This window comes from Notolabrus celidotus, chromosome 1 (assembly GCF_009762535.1).
Source record: "Notolabrus celidotus isolate fNotCel1 chromosome 1, fNotCel1.pri, whole genome shotgun sequence".
NCBI lineage: Eukaryota > Metazoa > Chordata > Actinopteri > Labriformes > Labridae > Notolabrus > Notolabrus celidotus.
This window is the reverse complement of record NC_048272.1, coordinates 20742288-20758368: the sequence shown is the minus strand read 5'-3', so window position 1 is coordinate 20758368 and position 16081 is coordinate 20742288. Positions and strand designations below refer to the sequence as shown.

At 42.3% G+C, this 16081-nt stretch overlaps 1 protein-coding gene across 6 annotated transcripts in view; it reads right to left on the bottom strand.

The window, feature by feature from the left end:
• Positions 1 to 801: 801 nt before the first annotated feature.
• The window catches only part of dhrs3b (dehydrogenase/reductase (SDR family) member 3b), a 26033-nt gene continuing 10753 nt past the window's right edge, over positions 802 to 16081 (bottom strand). For all 6 annotated transcript variants that reach the window (XM_034682758.1, XM_034682764.1, XM_034682780.1 and 3 more), the window contains exons 4-8: positions 8211 to 8354; positions 2564 to 2683; positions 1881 to 2119; positions 1376 to 1501; positions 802 to 1294 (exon numbers count right to left, since the gene is read on the bottom strand). In XM_034682758.1, coding sequence (XP_034538649.1) covers positions 1210 to 1294; positions 1376 to 1501; positions 1881 to 2119; positions 2564 to 2683; positions 8211 to 8354 — 714 coding nt within the window. In that variant the 3' untranslated portion in view covers positions 802 to 1209. The remainder of the gene's footprint in view (positions 1295 to 1375; positions 1502 to 1880; positions 2120 to 2563; positions 2684 to 8210; positions 8355 to 16081) is intronic.

Below are 16081 nucleotides of genomic sequence, written 5' to 3'. Positions count from 1 at the left end.
ACAAAGGGAAATCTTATACTCAGTCCAGGCAGATGTGTGTCTAACCTGAGTGGTTCTGCTCGAGGTTTCAGCCTGTTAAAGGAAGTATTTCCTCGCTGCTGTAACTTGCTAAATGCTGCAAAGTTCTCTACATATGGAGGATTAAGATGAGATAAGTTTTATCCTGTTTTGGTGTTGGGTCTCTGTTAATAATTTAACATAGAGTGGTCTAGACCTTGTAAAAGCGTCTTGAGATAACGTTTGTTGTGATGTGGCGCTACACAAATAAGGATAAGATTGATTGATTTTCAAAACAGCAGAAGAGGCTTATTAGGGTCCAATTATGTTGTCTGGAATATTAGCCTCTCAGTTTTTGCTCATGCACATTACGTATATCAACAACCACAAATCAGAAGCAGCTGCAGATATTTCAAGACTGTAGAAAGAGAAGTTACAGTTAAAGAGTTAAGGCCTCGTGTCTCTCTGCCTGGCCGTGTTCCTTCGTGCAGTTTTTGATCCCTCTGCACTTGTAAGGGCAAAGTTCTCACCACTTATTATGAGTTCATTTTGGTTTTGCAGAATTCCACCACCCCCCTGCACCATTTTGTGACAGCAGAGAACAAACAATAACACAATTATGCCCCCCCCCCGAGCGTGTGTTTTATGTTTTGACAACATCGTCTGTCACAGTCACTCATCTCATGCTTGGAATAAATCAAAGGTGTTTCACTCTGCTTTGGGAGTCAAAACCCCCACACGAAACAATGTGTTCCTCCCAAGTGCTCACTTTTCTGTTTCATCATGCACAAAGAAACACAGCGCGTCTCTAAAACTCCATTTATTATCTGGTTTGGATTCAAAAACAAGTTAAAAAGGAGAATAAAAAAAAGAGGTGGAAAAACAGACTAACACAAGTGTCACAAATAAAAACCTCCTAGAATAACTACTGGTTCAGAACTAAGCATGGCCTCTGTTCAGAGTGAGAATGGCATTCAGTCCTTTATACTATACACATACGCCTGCACACATGCATACAAATGGGACCAGGGTGTGTCCTGCAGCTTATCGATTAATTCTACCTGCAGGAGCAACAACCCTTGTGTGTCCCCTAAGTGTTTGTCTTCACACTGGAATGGGGCCTCCTCCACTTCAACATGTTTATAGGTCCATATTCCCTTCATTACACCCAAGAGCGGCTCAGGGCGCTCGCAGTTTGTGCTCAGTCCAGGTTCATGTCCTCCCTTTGAATGTGTTCATGCAGGTATAACTCCCGGAAAACTTGTGGATTTCTTCAAGTGCAACTTGTGGCATGAAGCTGAAAAGTGAGAGAGAAGGATGAGCATGGAGAAGTTGTGCTGATGAATACAAATGTGAAAACAAAAGATTGTTGTTTTACCTTTTTAGAATAACAAGAGCATGCATAGTCCAGGGCATGTAGAGGAAGGCCTTGTCAGCTCTGACGGCATCCACAGTCCTCTGGGCGACCACCTCGGGTTTGAGAGGAGGAAAGAGCTGAGGAAACCTGACAAAGAAAAGAGTAGTTTTGAGTTAAATATTTTCATCACGAGCATTCGTGGGTGAAGACCAAGCGACAACCTCCGCAGTTCCTTGAGTGTCCACTTGAGGCTGGCTCCGGAAGTACCGGAAACCACATACACACCAATTCAAAAAAGCCGATCTTTACAGCAGAAATAAACATGTTTACAGTCTGGTTCAAAAGACGACTGCAGTCTGGATAGCTCATTTCTCGATCGTCACACACTGTACGTAGGGTGAATTTTGATTGATTGACAGGCGGGAACACTGTAGCTCTTCTGGGGAACATATCTTGCTTTGTCTTGGTTCAGTCAAATATACAATGCCCCTCTATGTTTTCATAAAAATAGAGAATGGTTGTGTACCTGACTCTCATGCCCTGGAACATCTCTGTATTGGTGTGAAAGGGCAGCACGGTTGTGCAGCTGACGCCGGGACAGTCCAGCAGGCCGAGCGTCAGACTCTCCATGAAGGCCAGCGATGATGCCTTGGAGGTGCAGTAGTCTATGGCCCCGGGGATGGGGGACTGGGACAGGATGGAGTTTATGCACACTACATGGCCGTGCTGCAGCTCCAGCATCCGAGGAAGGAAGGCCTTTGTTGTCTGGAATGGAGACAGGAGAAATTAAGAGAATAAAGACAAGATAGAAGAAAGCACGGTAATAGAAGGTGAATTATATTCAGCAGAGCAAAAAAGAACAGACACCAGAAACAGGCCCACAGTGTAACCAGAGATTAAATTTCCATTTCCATTTAGTTGATAATTGCATTTCTGTCTGCATACCACACAGTCTTTTCATCTCTATTCAAAAATAAAAATGCCAAGAGTTTCAAAACCCCCTCTGATGTTTCAGGAGCTGAGGGGAGATTTGGAAATACCCCACTTAACCTGCCATAATAGCAGCTGTGATTGACACGTCTGAGTTTGCCAGCAATAAATGCTGCCATGCTATAATCAAAGAAGGAAAGTGATAAGGGTAATCTGCTGGGAGGAATTCCCCTCCTTCTGCCTGAAAACCGCCTCTGCTTCACTTTCTTCAAGTCTTACCCAGAACTGTCCCATGGTGTTGATGTGTTGGGATTTCAGGAGGGCATCATCGTCGCTGTCCATCAAGCTTTTGCCGTGGACCACAGCCGCATTGTTCACTAATATCGTAACATCTCCAACCTGAGATTAAAAACAAGAATGAAAACAGAGGAGTTAGAGATGTTGTGTCTGCTTTATGACGTGATAGTTGTGATGCTCCAGAGCTGTACTCTATGTTCTCTGCTGTTGTTCAGAGACTTCAGGTGAAGTGTAATCTATACAGCAGATACAGCCCTTCCTGCTCTTGAGGAGTGCAGACGCTTTTTTGCTTGCTCTTGCTTATGCTTGCATTCTTTTCATTTTAACTCTTTTTTCTTCACTGAGAGACTACAAGCAGTCACTCCAGGATACTTAGAAACCACTGGGACTATAATTTACTGTCGACAAAGTAAACAACTGCCTTATCTCGACATTTTATCGAAACTGCAAACGTGGCCTACTGATCGGCAAAAGCCTGTTAGCAGCTAAGCTAACTGGAACCAAAATGCCTCCTTTCACTGTGGACGATTTTCAGAAGATCCTTCAGAAAATTGCTGTGCTGGAAACAAAGATGCATCGGATAGAAGTGAATGTGGAAGTGAATGGACTATGCGGGAATGACACCACTCTTCCATGGGGTCAGAGCAGCAGACATGTACCTGCTAACACACGGCTAGTTAGCCCAAACAATGACACTCCAAAACAGGAGGACTGTGCAGTTGGGACCAGCTGGAACACTCTTGGCGCTAGGCCTAAAGATAAAACGTTTCCCACGGACATGAGAGAACGGATAACAGGCAGAGCCAAGCGCCCTGAGATTTCTGATGCGACTGGCTGGCCTGCACTCTCATCCAGAAGGAGTGCCGCCTCAACCCCCCTACCAAGGAGGAAACAGCCATGGACAGCAGTAAAAAGTACTAGTAAGAGCAAACCTGTAGAAGAAACAAAGATACATTTAGAGAACAGATTTGCACCACTTTCACAAGATCCTGACTCTCCATCCCAGGACCTGAGAAACCCTGTGTCCTCGAAGACCAAGGGAAGGTACGAGACCAAATCTATAAGCAAAAGGCCGCAGAGGGAGCTGACGACTGGGCCTGAAACACTGATCGTGGGCGATGGTGCCGTGAAAGAGGTCAGTAGCCTCTGTGGCAAGAGAAACACCAAAGTCCTCTGCTTCACCAACGATTCGGTCTCTGACATTTCAGACAAAATTCTGGACATTGTTGCTGACCACACAACGGTGAAATCACTCATTCTTCACACTGGGGCCTTGGATGTTGTGAAGCAACAATCTGAGGTATTGAAACAAGATTTTACTGATCTGCTGCGCAAAGTCAGATCTGTTGATACTGTGGTGTTTATCAGTGGCCCTCTACCGACTGTCCGAAGAGGGGACGAGAGATTCAGCAGGCTGTTGATTTTGAACAAATGGCTCAAAGCTACATGTGCTGCTCAATCAGTGAACTTTATTGACAATTTTAATATTTTCTGGGAACGCAGACACCTTTTTAAGGCAGATGGATTTTGCCTAAACAAGTCAGGAGTAAGATTGTTCACTTCCAACCTATTTTACTCTGTGTATCACACACCAGCTTCCCTGGCCAAGGACAAGAGACAAGACAAAACAAAACAGAAGATAAGACCACATTCTGGAGGAAAACGACTGAGATCGCTGAGCCAGGAGGAGTCTTCATCGCCGCCACCTTCACCCCCCCAAGAGGAGCGTCCTCCAGTGCCGCCAACTTCAACCCCCCAACGAGAGGAGCGTCCTAGATTGCGGCCATCTTCACCCCCCCAACAAGAGGAGTGGCCTCCACTGCGGCCATCTTCCACCCCCCAACAAGAGGAGTGGCCTCCACTGCGGCCATCTTCACCCCCCCAACAAGAGGAGTGGCCTCCACTGCGGCCATCTTCCACCCCCCAACAAGAGGAGTGGCCTCCACTCCCAACAGGAGGAGATTTCTATTCTTCACCACCCCAAACACCAGCCAACTCCCCGCCCTCTCCAGTCACTCTCTCTCCCTCCTCCCCCCTCCTGGATTTTACGGATGAGATGAAAAAGCTTGTCAATGTTGGAATCAAGCTTACACCCCGTCCAAATCCCATATTCTCTCCCCTAAATCTACCCCATCGCCCAGCCCCCAGCCCACCACCGTGCCCGAAACCACCATCACAGAAACTTCACAAAGCCCCTTCACCTCCTCAGAATCATCATCATCATAACAATTCTAACTGATATGGGCCGGGTCCAGGCTTCAAAGCTGATATCATTAATATTTTCAACCAGGAAAAGCCGGGGCCCTGTGGAATTCAGGTAGCCTCCTCAATTCCTCTGTTGACAGGAAATAGAAAAAGGGTAAATCTGCTAAGAAACAGAAGATACTCGACTAAATCTGCCAACTTATTAAATTTAGCTCCACTTCCTCGTCAGCCACAAACAGCTGTAAAAAATAACACAACTGGTTTTAACTCACTAAACTTAGCTTTATTAAATATCAGGTCTCTGGGAGGCAAATCTTTTTTAATAAATGATTTTATTATTAAACACAATCTTAATTTTATGTTTTTAACAGAGACTTGGTTAGACCAAGATAACAGTGCAGCTGTACACATTGAATCATGCCCTCCAAACTTCTCTTTTGTGAGTGAGACTAGAACGCATAAAAAAGGAGGAGGTGTTAGTATAATTTTTAATGAGTTATTCAAATGCAAGCAGGTGTTTTATGGAAATTTCACTTCTTTTGAATATGTGGCTCTTCAGTTAAATACATCCTCTCGGTCTATATTTCTTAATATTTACAGACCACCTAAATACTGTACTGATTTCTTTGATAACCTTGTTGAACTACTGTCTCTTATCTGCACTGACTTTGATTCTGTTTTAATTGTTGGTGATTTTAACATCCATGTTGACAAACCTGAGGACAGAGTGACTGAAGAACTGTGTTATGTCCTTGACAACTTTGGACTCACTCAGCATGTGACGCAGCCCACACACAACAGGGGCCACATCCTAGACTTGGTTATCTCCAAGGGTCTAAACATTTCCAAGGTTCTTGTATCTGATGTTGCTCTCTCTGATCACTGCTGTGTTTTCTTTGAAAGTGATTTATCTGTGAACACTAATGTTCAAACTGAGGTTATCTCAAAACGTTACATTACTGAAAGTACCAGTGATATATTTATTCAGGCTTTCTCTTCCATAACCCCCCTCTCTAGGTTCTCTGCAAATGAACTTGTAGAAGATTTCACTTTAAAAATTACAAACATTATTGATTCCATTGCACCAACTAAATTAAAAGTGGTCTCCAATAAGAAAAAATCGCCTTGGAGGAATACCATGCAGGTCAAACATGAAAAAAAAGAATGTCGAAAAGCTGAGCGCAGGTGGCGTAAAACAAAGCTTCAGGTTCATTATGACATTTATAAAGAAAGACTTCACATGTTTAATCTAGAACTGAAAAAGTCAAGGCAGACCTTCTTCTCAGACATTATCTCCAAAAACAAAGATAATGCACGCGCCCTGTTTGCTACAGTCGACAGGCTAACAAACCCCCCTGTGCCAGTGGCCTCTGAACACTTATCTACCAAGGCCTGCAATGAATTTGCATTCTTCTTCACTGCCAAAATTCAGAAAATCAGACAAGCAGTCAGCACTACTGTACGAGGTACTGGGAATGTGTTATCTGTGTGTCCACCAAAAAACAACTCAATCACTATGACACAATTTAATCCAATAAATTACAAAAACCTACAAGATATAATACAGCATTTGAAATCCTCATCCTGCTGCCTTGACATTCTACCATCACCATTTTTCAAAAAGGTTTCAGACTGCATGACCTCGGATCTGCTTCAAATTGTCAACATGTCTCTTCTTACAGGTGTCTTCCCCCAGGCCATGAAAACAGCAGTAATTAAACCCCTCCTGAAGAAGAACAATTTAGATGCATCAGAAATGAACAACTATAGGCCGATATCAAACCTCCCTTTTTTAAGTAAAATTATTGAAAAAGCTGTTTTTCAACAACTGAACAATTATCTAATGATAAATGACTGTTTTGATGTCTTCCAATCAGGATTCCGATCACATCACAGCACAGAGACCGCTCTAGTCAAGGTCCTCAATGATATTCATTTAAACACAGACAACGGCAAAATCTCAGTTTTGGTATCACTTGATCTTAGTGCTGCTTTTGACACAGTTGACCACAAGATACTACTGGACAGACTTGAAAACTGGGTGGGAATCTCTGGTGCAGTACTAAATTGGCTTAAGTCCTATTTAAATGACCGGGACTATTTTGTGTCTATAGGTAAATACACATCTGAGCGGATGAAAATCGTATGTGGAGTACCTCAAGGATCCATTCTGGGGCCTCTACTATTCAACATCTACATGCTCCCCTTAGGTCAGATAATAAGAAACAACCAAATAAAATACCATAGCTATGCAGATGACACACACATTTACATCACCATATCACCAGGGGATTATAGTCCCATACAAACACTGAGTAAATGCATTGAACAAATCAATGACTGGACGAGCCAGAACTTTCTTCAGTTAAACAAAGAAAAAACTGAAATGATTGTTTTTGGAGCCAAGGAAGAAAGGTTAAAGGTTACTGCTCAGCTCCAATCTGCAATGATGAAATGTTCAAACCAAGCCAGAAACCTTGGTGTAGTCATAGACTCAGACCTTAATTTCAGCAGCCACATTAAGACAATTACAAAGTCAGCCTACTATCACCTTAAGAATATATCAAGGATTAAAGGACTTATGTCTCAGCAGGATGCAGAAAAACTCGTCCATGCATTTATCTTTAGCAGACTAGACTACTGTAACGGGGTCTTTACAGGACTCCCTAAAAAGTCCATCAGACGGCTGCAGCTCATACAGAATGCTGCTGCTCGAGTCCTAACAAGGACCAAAAAAGTAGACCACATTACTCCAGTTCTTAGATCTCTACACTGGCTTCCTGTCTGTCAGAGAATAGACTTTAAAATCCTGCTGATGGTTTATAAAGCACTGAATGGTTTAGGCCCAAAATACATTGCTGATCTGCTACTACTTTATGAACCACCTCGACCTCTGAGGTCATCAGGTACTGGTCTGCTTTCAGTTCCTAGAGTCAGAACGAAACATGGTGAAGCAGCGTTTAGTCATTATGCACCACATATCTGGAACAAGCTCCCTGAAAGCTGTAGGTCTGCTCAAACTCTCACCTCTTTTAAATCAAAGATTAAGACTTTTTTATTTACCTCTGCCTTCCTATCTTAGATTATTTTAACTCACTTTAAACTAACATTTTAATGTAATTTTTAATATATTTCTAATTTTCCTTTTCTTTTCTGTTTTATCATATTTGTCATTTTAATTATGTTCTTTTATGCTTGTCTGAATGTCTCCAATGCTTTTAATGTGTTAATGTAAAGCACATTGAGTTGCCCTCGTGTATGAAATGCGCTATACAAATAAAGCTGCCTTGCCTTGCCTTGCCTAGACAGAGCAGCTCAGACTCAGTGTACATACAGAGCAGACAGAGAGGCATCCCAGGAATATGTCATGCAATGTTTCACTCAGCGGATGACACATTTTCATAGAAATGTTGAGCTTGTTTACCTTTTCTCTAACCACCTTGGCCTGCTTGTAAACTTCTTCCCGGTTTGCCACGTCACAGAGGAAGTAGTGGCACTCTGTCCCTGAGAGAGAGATCTCCTCAGCTGTTTCCTTAAGGCACTTTTCAGTCCTTCCCCACAGGATGACCTATCAGAAGGAACATAAAACATAGCTTAATATTCTGCAATGAAATTCAAGATCAGAGGCAGATCTAATCTTTTAAGATTAGGCTTCAAACTTTCCTTTTTGATAAAGCTTATAGTTAGAGCTGAATCAGCCTTTTACCAGCTCTTAGTTATGCCGCCATAGGCTTAGACTGCCGGGGGAACTGGGATCCTATCTCACCCTCTTCCCCCCAACCCACTCATCACTTACTTTAGGTGTTTTTCGACCGCAGGAACTTTACCCTGGAACTGGGGACTTTACCCCTGAACTGGGGACTTAACCCCTGAACTACATGCGTTTCGACCGGAAGAACCAGGGTCTAAATTTAGTTCAGGGGTAGTTAATCTTCCCCTGAAAAGCCCCTGCTTTGGGGGTAGTACTTTTCAAAGGTCCTGGGACTTTCAGCTGAACGTAACGTTTGTGGAGTTTACACAGTTGCTGAAACACAGAGGGAGTTCCTGGGAATGCATACTAGTTTAGTTGTTTATTAAGATTTCAAAATATTATTTGAGAAAAAAAGATTTTTCCAAATGTCACTGGCCTGATTTGCACAATCTACCTGGGACTTCAGCCCACGGCTGAAACACAGACAACAATGGGGGCAAAGGAACCTTTTAGTTCCGGGGGCTAAAAGACTCTGGAACTCTTGGTCCAAATGAACCTTTTAACTCTCCCTGTCCCATTGAAAGTCACTAAACATGGACCTTTCTGGAGTCCCTGAGCTCCCTTGTCTCGTAGGTTCCTCTGACTTCCTGCTGCTGTGGACGTTCCAGATTCCAGCTGATACGGACATGCTGGACTCCAGTGGCAACAGCTTTTACTACTCTTCTCATCACTAATCACCGCTCACTCTGTCTCTTAATCTCCTCTATCCCTCTCTCCAGACCCAACTCGGTCGAGCCAGATGTGTGTCTAACATGAGTCTGGTTCTGCTCGAGGTTTTTGCCTGTTAAAAGGAAGTTTTTCCTCACCACTGTAACTTGATAAATACATCGAGGTGCAATGCTCATGGTGGATTAAGGTGGGGTAAGACTGAGTCTTACCCTGTCTTGGTGTTGGGTCTCTGTTCCTCCTATGTTTGTAAAAGCGTCTTGAGTTAACGTTTGTTGTGATATGGGGCTATACAAATAATGATTGATTGATTGACCAAGTCAGAGACCTACAAATAGAAGAAAACAGTCGTTTTCACAGTCACTCCTCGACATAACATGATGTTTGTTTTGTGCATTATCTCTACCAGAGAGGCCTGGTGTAACTCTGGAGGTCTTTGGGCAGTGACGCTCTTTTCATTCAGAGAACAGAGAGGCCATTTTCACTCCAACAAATAGTTTTCCAGCAAGATTAAAGACTTGGGGGTTGCTGTGTGAATGAACTGTCTCTTCATCCACCAGGAGACTAAATGAAGGCCGGTCATTTGAGCAGGGAACATGAGGTTGGATGGAGGTAGGCAAGGGGTGGGGGTGGGGAGGGACTAGTGATTGGGCAATTAGATCTGTCAGTCTTTGGGGTCAGGGAAAGGTAATGAAATCAGGGGGTGAGCCCTCCTCATCTCTCAAACACAAATTCTCAAAGAGATTACACGGCCTGTTGGGCAGATGAGCCCCGTCATTTCTGGTCAGGGAGTCTGAAAACAGTGCGTGTGTGAAGTGCTGAGGATGCCAGTGTGGGATTTGGCCAGTCGCCCGTGACCAAGGTTAATATTTGAGCAAAAAGTCTTGTGGAAAGTGATATTGTGTATGTGAGAGGCAGGAATACAGAGTGTGTGTAGGCATACACATACAGAACAGAGAGCGTGTTTCTTGGTGCTCGCAAGGGTTTCATTGCTTCAGATAATCACACGGCATCCTTTGCGAGGATTGAATGCGTCATCTTGCCATAACAGGATGCTTTCAAACTGTGCCAATCTTTTAGAAAATTAAACTTGGCCAAACATTACAAACCGCCAATGACAGTTTGTCCATTCGCACAATCACAACCCTTTAAAATCACCAAATTAACACAGTGTTCATGTGTGATTCTAATAGCGTCAGAAGCTAACCAAACATGGAAACACTGACACTTTAAAGCTCCGGGGACGCCACTGATTGCAGTCTGGATTCTGTCCTTTATTTCTTTATCAGATCTGAAGCAATAAGGGTTTGGCTCTGCCTGTGAGCCGCCCTTGTTTGAGTTGCCTTTGATTGGGGTTTCTGTTTGCTTCATTTGCAGGCCCGTTAAGGTAATCAGTGAAGGCAGACAGGGCTTGATAAATAAGCGAAAGCTTTTAATAGGATTTGAGCCTTACAAACAAAGCTGACAGCTCTCATTAAAAGTCAGCACTCAAACTGTGTTCTCCTGCTTAAATGTTATTTAATTCATTAGGTTTATCACCCGTCACAACACACAGGACCCTCAGAACAAACAAGCATGGGGCCAAATTGCTATCTGGAAAGAAACAGTAAGAAACTGTTTTGAATTGACCTTGCACAAGCCGCCTTCGCTATCAGAGATAAACCATTGATTGTTCTAGCAAAGGATGTCGAACAAGACTCAACGTGAACATGTGCTGCAAGTGAAAGCTCTCTGATCAGCAAATTACTCCTGCAAGGCTTACCCTGAAGAGCCAGGGTGCAGATGCCACTATTTACTGACTGCTGCAGTCATGTTCTCCTTTGACTGCTCTCTGTCATCCAAATACAAAGAATGGTTGTTTTCTCCTCCATTTTTATCTCATGCACTTAACGTTGACATGGTTACAACTTATACTATGACAGAGAATAGAAACAGACAAAAAGATGAGACATAAATGTGACGTTTTTGATCATCAAGGCTACAATTTTTCGACGTCATTTCACATCAAGTCTGTCAGTTAGGTACCAAAATGTGCTCCACTTTCTGATTTGATGAGCCCTCACATTAATTTTTTCCAGTTGCAAGCAAGTTCAGATCATTCAGACTCAAGGTGAATGCAGGGTTAGTCTCTTGGTACACTTACACGCACAGTTAAGTCGAGCTACATTGGAAGCTCCATTCCGTCCTCGTCCCAGTTTACAAGCACCAGGTGAGAATCGATTCATTGACAAAAGTATGTCCGCTACAGTAGACCCCCCTCCTACCCTTCAGCTGGTTACTATTGCACCTTCTTCTGATTGACCTTTTATGTCACAAACCAACACAAACAACTTTACAGCTCTGTACAAATTATATGCATGCTATTTCTATTCCTTATGGTGATATCTGAAGGCAGAGAACAACGCAGGCTTCCCTCTACACATTTACATCTACTCAATTTGACTTCTGGGTCAAAGCCCTGGATGCAAACTGTGGAGCATGCAAAGGTTAGTTTGGGGCAGATTGAGGAGTATACATCTGACTTGCAGAATCAGTCTCTAATTTTATTTCAACACTCAAGACACACCTCTGATGGTAAAGCTTTTATTTAAGATAAGTTAAGATGTTACTTTATTGATCCCGGGGGGAAATTCGGTTGGTGCAGCAACCCAGACATAAGTACAATCAAGAATAAAGTTCAATAAGTAAAATAAAATAAGTAAAAATAAAATAGATAAATAAAGATAGAAAAAAAAATTAAGATATGTAAAAATGTTACAAAAGTTATTTTGTGAAATCATTCTAATTTTTTACATTTAACCTCTCTACTTGTATTGTTTGTTTTTACTGTTTTTGTTAAGCACTCTGTTACTAGTGCTATACAAATAAAAGTATTATTCTCATTTTTATTCTTATTCGTGTTATATATGCGTGAGAAAATTAATCCCCAACCCCATTATCAAGGAATGTTGGCTCCACTTCAGGAAATTCGACATAGTGCGATTTCAGTCATTCTCACATGTTATCATTTATTCTAAAACTCCAGTTTTAGTCTGGCTTAATCTTTGAGAAGTAAGGTCGAGTCAATTAATAAAAGCAGCAGATAAAAGCCTACATACAATTGGGTGGGGTTGATATTTGTGTCATGCAACCAGTGCGATGGTGTGCATGCAATGACGCTGCATCATAATATTTCTGCTCTACTCCTTCAACTATCAAAGCATATACAGTACCAGTCACAAGTTTGGACACACCTTCTCATGCAATGGTTTGTATTTGTTTTAATTATTTTCCATATTGTAGATTAAAACTGAAGACATCAAAACTATGAAATAATCTGGTTTTGCCATAATCTGGATTACAACAGTAGTCAAATAGGGCTATCCATTGTGTACTAACCCTACCTCTGAACAACACAACTGATGGTCTCAAACACATTAAGAAGGCAAGTCATTCTGCTAATAAACTCTTGACAAGGCTCATGTTATCAGAAACCGTTCCAGGAGACCACTTCACGAAGCAGACGGAGAGAATACCAAGAGTGTGCAAAGCTGTCATGAAGGAAAAAGGGGGCTACTTTACAGAATCTATAATATAAAACATATTCTGGTTTGTTTAACCCTTTTTTGTGAATTAAATAATTCCATATATGTTCTTTCATAGTTTAGATGTATTTGGTTTTAATCTACAGTGTTTCAAATAATTAAAAAAAATACAAACACTTGAATGAGAAGGTGTGACCAAACTTTTGACTGGTAGTGTATTTATTCAATTACACAAAGCATTTACATAAAAGGCCAAAGTCTGTAATCACACAACAACCTCTACTTCATCTGCCATCTTGGATATAATGTAAACATCACAGAGAGACTATCAGACCGGGAAAACTTCACCTCTGTGATGAAGCAACTTTAAAAAACTTAAGGGCTAAGCTCCTGAAAATGTCACGAATGTTAAGAGATGCACTGAATTTCTGTGACATTATCTGCAGGGTCTGAATGTTCGAGTGGGTCTGAACCCTCCTCTTCACACCCATTGTATGGGCCAGCAGAGAGGCGGCACACAGAGGGGGCAGCAGGAGTTCAGGAGGCAGTCGCCTGCCGCTGTCTAATTACTGCGGAGACAGCAAGGTCAGTTGCAGGGCAATACCCAGCTGGGAGCGGTGTGCTTCCCGCCTCCAGCACAACATGCACACCCACAGTAAACCTGTTGTCAGTGCCTCCTCTCTCTTCTTCATCTCCCTTGCAGTGGTCTCCTTATGTAATCTTAACAACCACATAAAAATCGATGTTTTCTGCAAACACTTTCTTCTGGAGTTGTTTCCATGGTGCTGAAATATTCTATAAAAGGATCTTTGAAGAAGAATGCTGTTCTAACTTGAGCTATTTACTGGGATTGTTCCGAAAGACCTCTCGCTGTGCTCTGAACTTGGATGCTGTTTTTGAAAACACATTGCTCTGGTTTATTGTTTCTGAGCTTCGTTCTGCAACAGTTCCTCCTCTAACTGCAAACAAGAAGACCTGGCACCCCTCCTGAGTCCCCAGTTCACAATCTTGCCGGATTCTTTCATCAACGCTGTAGTTAGTCTTCCTCACACCGTGAAAACACTAAAGCCCGAGCAGAGGGAAAAGGAAATTCCGGCTGCCAATCACAAAGGGGCTCAAACAGGGGTGAGTGCGAGTTCGTAGAGGTTATTCCCATTCATAATTGCAGCCCTGTATCCTTTTAGCATCTCTTTAGGCAGGGAGTAATTGTCATACGCGTTACCCCAGGTGTTGTTTTCAAAGCCTTCACACCTTGATAATACCCAACAATGAGGTGCTGAAAAGCGTGGTGACATCCTTTGTTGTGCAGCTGCAGAGTAAAGCTTTTAAAACCCACTGGTTTCTTCTTGCTCATTCCCCAAGGAGATGGCATTGAAAGACAGGGGAGGCAGTTAGTGTTTCACCAAGCTTTTAGCAATGTTTTCAAGCTGCTGAAATTGCGCCTTGAGAGAGCATCAGAGACGTGAAGCCCGTGTCACACATGTAAGGATAATTATAACCCGCAGCTTTCAGCCAGGGCCGCTCAAAGCTTTCTAGCAGGGAAATTACTGCCTCGTTCTTCCATGTGTAATGATGACTCCCATCTGAGGTGATCAAAAATCGAGCTGCTCTGTATTAGCACATTACGGCTAAAAGGGACACCAGCGGCTCATCAGGCACTCAGCTGTGTAATGTTCACCCACTGGATTGGTAGACTAAGCGTAGCTTGAAATGATGATGGAAACAGAGCGAGGAACTGGAGGAACTGTCTGTGCAGCTCTGGAGGAACTGTCTGTGCAGCTACTGAAGCATCGCAGGCCAAAGTGACTGCTGCTTGTTAGGGTGAGGGATGGTTCGGGTGGGAGGGGGAGGTTTGATGGGAGGGGAGGGGGATTTTCAGGAACTGGCAGGAGTGAATGAGGAGTTTTTAGACCAATTTCAAGTGAGCAGACTGATTTGCATTGTAAGGGTTGGCGAACGTGACATGCTCTAGATTTTTTTAACTTCAGAGATGTAATCTGGTGATGATCTCTGGATTACATCTCCTTCAAAAAGTAAGATAAGACCCTGTTTTTTTTAAATCTGGTGGTTTAATTTGTGGTAATGTTATATAAGAATATCATTTTAATTAATTTAAACTATATCATACCCTCTATATTTATTTTGCATTTAGCATTTCAGCAATCCGGGAAATTATATGATTTTTTTTTGCTTGTTTTTGAGTGCATACACACAAACTTTATGCAGCTGTAATGGATCACTGTCACTTTAAATGTTGTTGTGTTTGATATCCAATGACAATAAAGCGTTAATCTATATTATAATCTAATCTAAGAATGGCATTGTGTCTCCTGCGGGGACTCCAGATGTAGATTAGCTCATAGATAACTGGTGCACCTAAATGGCTGCACACTGTCCCTGTCAAAATAAACAAAATAAAATAAAATGGTGGATTTTTTCGCATTAAGATTCAAAATTTATAATTTTACGATTAAAGTCGCCTAACTCTTGCAAAATTATGTATTTTTTGTGATTTTTTTACTATCCCATTTCTGTTGTTTTCTTGCACAGTGGGCTGCATTCTTGTATGAATCATGCAATATGAATTAAGTTGAGTTCAGTTGAGTTGAGTTAACTTTATGATCTATAGGACAGGGTGTTACACACTTGAACGTGTTCCAGAGAGCAATAAAAACCCTGAGTAACAGCATGAAGAGTTCACATCGACACCCATCTGGGGAAAAATGATGAAATACAACTTCAATCTGGTGGTAAACAAGACTGTTCATTATGTTCCTGACATATCAACCTCTTAGGCATCTGTTCGGTTACTGTGAGTTTAGAGCAATCATCTTGTTATTGGACTAACGCAAGATAACATTCAGTCACTCATTGTTCCTGATCTCTGTTTGTTGTTCGTTTAGTTTCAGCCATAAAAGACGCCTCATGTCCTCTTCTTACAATGAAAACAGAGTCTAATCTGGCTCTCATTAAAGCAATAAGGAGTCTTTGTTATATGTTGTGATATGTTGGCAGGTTTTACGACAGCACAAAGACTGGTCACAAAATAACATGACCTTCTAATGTGGTAATAGTAGGGCTGTGATTATGGGGACTGCACATGTCCGCCCTATTTCTAAATTCAACTTCCCAAATATAAACACACTGAGGTGAATGTCTTGACCGCAGTCTGAATCTATCAATAACACACTTTCTGGACATGTCAGTCATACAGCATCCACCACAGACCCTATCAGGGTGTCAGCCCAGTGCAGCTCTTAATCACTTCAATCAGGCATCCAGGCAGTGCAGACCTGCCCTCACGTTGACCCGAGGTTGTTGTGCAATACTTGAACCAAAATTACAGGCAGTGCC